This window comes from Anarrhichthys ocellatus, unplaced genomic scaffold (genome assembly GCF_004355925.1).
Source record: "Anarrhichthys ocellatus isolate YVR2014 unplaced genomic scaffold, GSC_Weel_1.0 scaffold15, whole genome shotgun sequence".
In the NCBI taxonomy this organism is placed as follows: domain Eukaryota; kingdom Metazoa; phylum Chordata; class Actinopteri; order Perciformes; family Anarhichadidae; genus Anarrhichthys; species Anarrhichthys ocellatus.
The window spans coordinates 1,605,386-1,610,976 of record NW_022280045.1 but is presented as its reverse complement, the minus strand read 5'-3'; the positions used below and the strand labels follow the sequence as shown (position 1 = coordinate 1,610,976).

Sequence of the window (5,591 nt, the reverse complement as noted above, 5' to 3'; positions counted from 1 at the left end):
AAAAAAAAAAAAAAAAAAAAAAAAAAAAAAAAAAAAAAAAAAAAAAATAGATGACACTTTTATTACGTACTTGTATGGAATCTCCTACTTTCACATACACAAATTAGCCCTTTTAGTTTCGGATGCTGCCAGTCAGGGAGCTCACCTATGGTGCAGTTGTTACCGATGACGCTGTTATAAATGTAACAGTTAGCGCCGATGCTAGTGTCAGAGCCGATGAGGACGTTCTCCTCCATCTGGCTGCCATGGCCCAGGCTGACTCCGGACCCCCGGTAGACATTGTGGCGAGAAAACGTGCAGCTTCGTCCCTTCTGGTCAATGAAGTTGGCCTCGGGGGTGAGCGGGTAGACCCACCGCCGCACGAGGTCCGACGACACAGAGTCATACATGAGGAGGTTGGACACTCGGACGCCGTAACCATCCTTGGTGACGTGCATGTGTATCTGGTTGCCCAGAATCTAATCGGAAAAAGAATCAATTAATGCACTGAATAGCATCCGTAGAATAGCATGATCCAAATTTGTATTAAAACGACTGTGGCCGCGCCGTACCTCTTCATTGACCAACATCCCTCTGACGAAGTCGTTCCTAGTCTGGTAGTCAAAATTGTCTGTGAAGAGCTCAGCAACCTGAAAAATGAGAAAACACTTGTTACCTCGATCACTAATGGTCAGTTGAATAGCTCCTGCCTGTGTTTGGAAACTAACCTGTGGGGAGCAGATACTGATGTGACAGTCCAGGAGGTCGTGTCTTATTTCAAACTCATCGCTCGCACTGTGGAAAATGTTCTGCGAAACAAACGGGAGCGACTGTCAATCGCCAATCAAAAGCCCCAGTAAGTTAAAGACGTGCCGAGATGTGGACCTCCTACCATGGGGAACTGCAGCCTCTTCAGCCCGTGGGTCTTCTGGTAGTGTAAAATCCGCTGGCTCCTGCTGTCCATAGCAACAATGACATCATCCTCCTCGCAGCGGGACTTGTGACCCGGCGACGATTCCTTGAAGATCATCGTCATCACTGAGATGTTCTTCTCCATCTTTCGACGATACCTGTGCGCAAGCAAAACGACACACAGTATTACAGCAGCACAGATAGATCATATATATATTTACTAATGACGTAATTTCTCCAGACTTATTATCTCTTACCTGTGCTCGTGCAGTGCCGGACCGATGTCGATATTCGATACCACGTCTCCGTTGACCAACAGAAAGTCCGATCGCAGAAGGGACTTGGCATCAACATCCCTTAAAACGTCCCCTAGGGAGCGGTACTGCTCCGAGGTGATGATGTGGACGGTGTTAGGAGAGGTGGGTCGGCACCACTTCGACTTCCTGTCAGACATAGGGACAAGTCACAATCTTGTCATTGAGGCCAATATGCACAGGTGATGATAAACACACAGCACTAGTGAAAACTTACAGCAGGTGCTCCTTGATTTCACTGGCCATCCAGCAGCAGAAGATGAACGTCTCCTGTACCCCAGTGGACGTGAGGAACTCCAAGGTGTAGTCGATCATGGCGACATTACCCAGCGGCAGCAGAGCCTGTCATCATTGAAAACGTGACAGATGTCATGAGTGTAGCTGTGAGTAACTGTTCAGAGTCAGGGTGGAAATAAGACCCAAAGCACTGTTAAACAAAACCAACCAAACTGCTCAAATAAGAGTTTAATAGTGACGTGTTTAGCTCTGTTGTAATAGTTGCATCAGTGTCAGTGCAGCCCTGTCACTGTTTACAGCATGGACATTAGTTAGCAACCGTTAGCTTAGCTCGGTTCCTACCCTTGGCCGGTCTTTGGTCACCGGGAAAAACCTCCGGTTGAAGCTGTCGGCGACTAAAACAGCCTGCAGCGGCTTCTCCTCTTCCTCCTGCTCGTCTGCACCTTTTCTACCTGAAAGGCCAGCGCCCGAACGACTCTGTTTTCCTCCTCTACCGGCCATGTTTGACTCCCAAGTGCCAGTGCTAACCAACTATGTCGTCAGACACAGCTACGGTGGCTGCGGTGGGACAATCCTTCTGCGTGGTTGTAGTGAAGTTGGTGTTCGCACGTTGCAGGATTACTAGTGCCTTTGTTTACATTGTTTGGATTCCAACTACTTACTTTGTCTGAGGCATTACTCTACGAAAATGTATCATTGCTGTTACCTTACAGGAATAGAAAAAATGATATACATTTTTTTTAAAGGGTTTGAAATTTGTATAATAATTCTTTGTAAATATTTTAACAACCGGTACAGATCGCATCCTTTTACCGATTGTATTGTCTACTAAATTAAACAACACATGGAAAAGGTTCACTCAACAGCCATGTCAGAATATTTTGTAAATATATATCCTTGAGTAGCTGAAAAAAATATTTGGGAGAAACTTCCGAACTAACCGCCCAAAAATCACAACTGTAATCCAATTATTTCAAGTACATTGATACTCTGATAAGCAGATCTTTTCTTTTCTTGACTGGTGTTTGGCTGCATGAACATTTTACTACATATTGTCAATTACAGTCAACCCACATAAGAGTATTATCTAATGGGGGCATATTTGAAAACTCCAATTCAAAATGCAAGTATAAAGATACCCCTTGCCTTTTATGGCTGCAGGGGATAGTCACACAGTACATCACTCACAGTCATACTGACTCTCAGGGATTGAGGATATGAATTATATTTGAATGAAAACATGTTAGTGCTTTATTATTAGGTTATGATCTTCATAATAACGAGCTTTACCGTCACTGGTTGACACACTTTGCACAAAAGATTCTCTAGAACATATCTTTCAGAATGACTTTATTGCAGAAGAATTCAGCTATTGAACATCTGAACCAACATGTTTAACTTCATCAGAGACAAAAACATCTGGCTCCTGCCGTCCAACAGTTTAGGCAAGAACCTTCATTCACTGTTCTGTGAAAGCTCAACAGTTTTTCATTTTGTCCTCAGCCACCTCAAGCAAAATACACAGCCAGAAAAAGACAACATCTACTGGTGTTGTTTGGTTATCTTCCTGGCATGCTCCAACACTGAGTCATAGCGCAGGGTTTTGGATGTCCAGGAAGATGGAATTTCCTCAAATCCAATCTGGGAGAATTCAAATACCACGTTTTCTAAATCATCGAAAATGCAATGCTGGTATAATATTAAATATAACGACTGTAAGATTGGCACACGGTCATACCTGGGCCCCAAGACAGGCTCCAATGAAGGACCCTCTGCTACAGGTGCATCCCCCGCAGCTCATGGTGTCTCGGACAGCCTGCTCATAGTGCTTGGCTGTCAGGACTCCATATAGCGCTGCTTGGAACGCACCGGGCAAACCTGAAACAACATCAGCACCAGATGTGAATGAAGCGAAGCCATTGTAACTGGTTGTCTCAGGATTTGGCACAGTATATGTACGATAGCTGCCTGGGTCACGGTAAGTACTCCAATTCTGAATTAAGAGGTTCAAACGAGCTTTGTGAGGATACCTCATGCGTTTGGAAACACAGTGGGGATTAGCTCCTGAGGAGTCTTCGACAGATTCTTCTTCACCTCGTGAATGTGCCCTGGAATCAATCAGAGAAGAGGGTACACTCAGTCACTCAAATTAAATACAATAAACATGTCAGGTAAAAATGTGACGATACATAAAACATACATGGTTGCATTTAATTTACTAAGTAACTATTCAGTAACTCGCACAAAATGAGGAAGGGTGAACCCTTTGATCACATGACTTTGGTGTAGTGAAGCAACAGAGCTGCAGGCCTCATATACCGATGACTGCTTTGTCCAGATCCTGGGGCTGCTTTCTGTTCGGGTCACTGAGCTGGTCGAGCACTGAGTCCAAGGCTTTGGGATCCGGACCATTCAGGATGTAATGCTCCAGGAACCTGAGGAAACAAGTCAACGTACAATCCATTATATACATATATTCAAATTTAGAATATTCGTTGACAGTCCTAGTCAGCTGTAATAGCGCACATTTTTGTCCTTTTCTACTGAAACTAATTTTCACTGCATTGAGAAGTGTCAGTACCGATTACCTGGTGACATGTTTTTGCACCTGTTGTGCCTTCCAATAAAAAAATAAGTATGATTTTTTTTTTTGTCATTTGATATTTGTATCAGATCCCAGATTCCGAAATGAGCAGTATTATCGGCAGTACAATAAATTTAAAAATAGTAAAGTTAGAGCGAACTGATGTATATATGGTAAACATACTGACCTTGCAGCTGCTAGAGTCTCTGCCACACATGCATCATTGTTCTGGGTGACACGGACGGCCTGCTCAACTTTTTCCAGCATGTCGGGCTTTCCTGCATAAAAAGCCACTACAGGAGCCAGTTTGGCTATTCCATCAATCTGACAGTCGTTCTCACAGCCTGCGGGAAACACAACACATTAGTTAAGAGCCGTTTCCCTTCGTTATGTCTTTAGTTACTGTTATAAAATCACTACAGATCTACCCGTCTCTTCTTTGCCTGCATCCACATTCTTCAGGAAGCTCTTTAAACTCCCTTGTCTCCATGGTCCCTGGATGGGCAGCTGAGGTCTTGGCCCTTTTTGTAAACAAGGACAAACATATGATCAGTTGAATATTCATTCTTCTGCAACAATATAATACACTTCTCCTCTTCTGCTGGATAGTTTTCCTACCTCCTTTCTCTCTGTAAGGATCGTTGACAGGCGTGTCATACTCTGATCCAGGACCAAAGAATGTCACTGTCCGCTGCTTCAGATCGTCAACATTTAGACCTAGCCATACAGGTTACATGAATTAGACAAGGGAGAACATGAAACTCACACAATCATAATACTGCAGAACCTATTGGGATATTGAAATTGGGTGAGATTGGTAGATATTGGTAGATAATTGTAGTGTCAACAACGATGGGAGATGCTGACTTATTGAACCTGTTCTTTCGAGGTTGTATTTTCCTATCGGGTCGATAAGATGAAGAAGCAAGCCTACCCCCACATTCAGACAGAGACTCCAGCAGAACAAAGGCCTGGTCACCGTAGCAGCTCTGCTGGCCCGTCTGCCTCCTGTAGAAAGGGTTGGCCGACTCGGAGCAGAACTCGGGGTTTGGATGCTGAGCCAGAATCCCCTGCAGCTTCTGGAGGTCATACACCCAGTGGAGGGGCTGCGCTGTAGGGGACGAGACAGCGGGTTCATTTCACTTCGGTCAGTATCTTGAAGTCAATCGACTAGCTGAGTGTAGAAAAGGCACTACAACTTGCAAAAACCATGTGTATTCTGGGTAAAGAAAATAAGGTAGCATCTCAACAGAAAAGTGCCTGCTGATGTTAAGGAAGTGGGAAAAAAAAGAAGAAACTTGTAGAGTATTAAAACAGTAAGATGATGAACCTTTTTTACCTTAAGACATTGTACCGACTACATAAGATACAATACCACACTACACTTTGACAGACTTGTTACCCGCTGCATCTGCAACTGCTGATCCTACGATGGCTCCCATCGCTCTGTTGGCCAGAGACGCAGCCATCTGCAAAAACATGCAAAATAATGTTGGAATCTAGGAGAATTGTTATTATTTGTTGATATATATATATATATATATATATATATATATATATCAACA

General features: G+C 43.7%; 2 protein-coding genes across 2 annotated transcripts in view; both read right to left on the bottom strand.

The window, feature by feature from the left end:
* eif2b5 (eukaryotic translation initiation factor 2B, subunit 5 epsilon) overlaps positions 1–2,686 on the bottom strand; it is a 7,219-nt gene extending 4,533 nt beyond the window's left edge. The window contains exons 1-7 of the mRNA XM_031855142.1: positions 1,785–2,686; positions 1,423–1,547; positions 1,149–1,334; positions 872–1,049; positions 708–788; positions 552–629; positions 146–458 (exon numbers count right to left, since the gene is read on the bottom strand). Of these exons, the coding sequence (XP_031711002.1) occupies positions 146–458; positions 552–629; positions 708–788; positions 872–1,049; positions 1,149–1,334; positions 1,423–1,547; positions 1,785–1,943 (1,120 nt within the window). The 5' untranslated portion in view covers positions 1,944–2,686. The remainder of the gene's footprint in view (positions 1–145; positions 459–551; positions 630–707; positions 789–871; positions 1,050–1,148; positions 1,335–1,422; positions 1,548–1,784) is intronic.
* A 91-nt stretch (positions 2,687–2,777) lies between these two features.
* On the bottom strand, positions 2,778–5,531 carry LOC116387765 (crystallin J1C-like). Its single transcript, XM_031855143.1, has 9 exons — positions 5,429–5,531; positions 4,961–5,137; positions 4,645–4,743; positions 4,455–4,547; positions 4,214–4,370; positions 3,762–3,877; positions 3,473–3,550; positions 3,181–3,320; positions 2,778–3,083 (listed from the first exon to the last, which is right to left on the bottom strand). The coding sequence occupies exons 1-9, from the start codon at positions 5,505–5,507 to the stop codon at positions 2,985–2,987; spliced, it is 1,038 nt and encodes a 345-aa protein (XP_031711003.1). The 5' UTR covers positions 5,508–5,531; the 3' UTR covers positions 2,778–2,984.
* Positions 5,532–5,591: the final 60 nt, after the last annotated feature.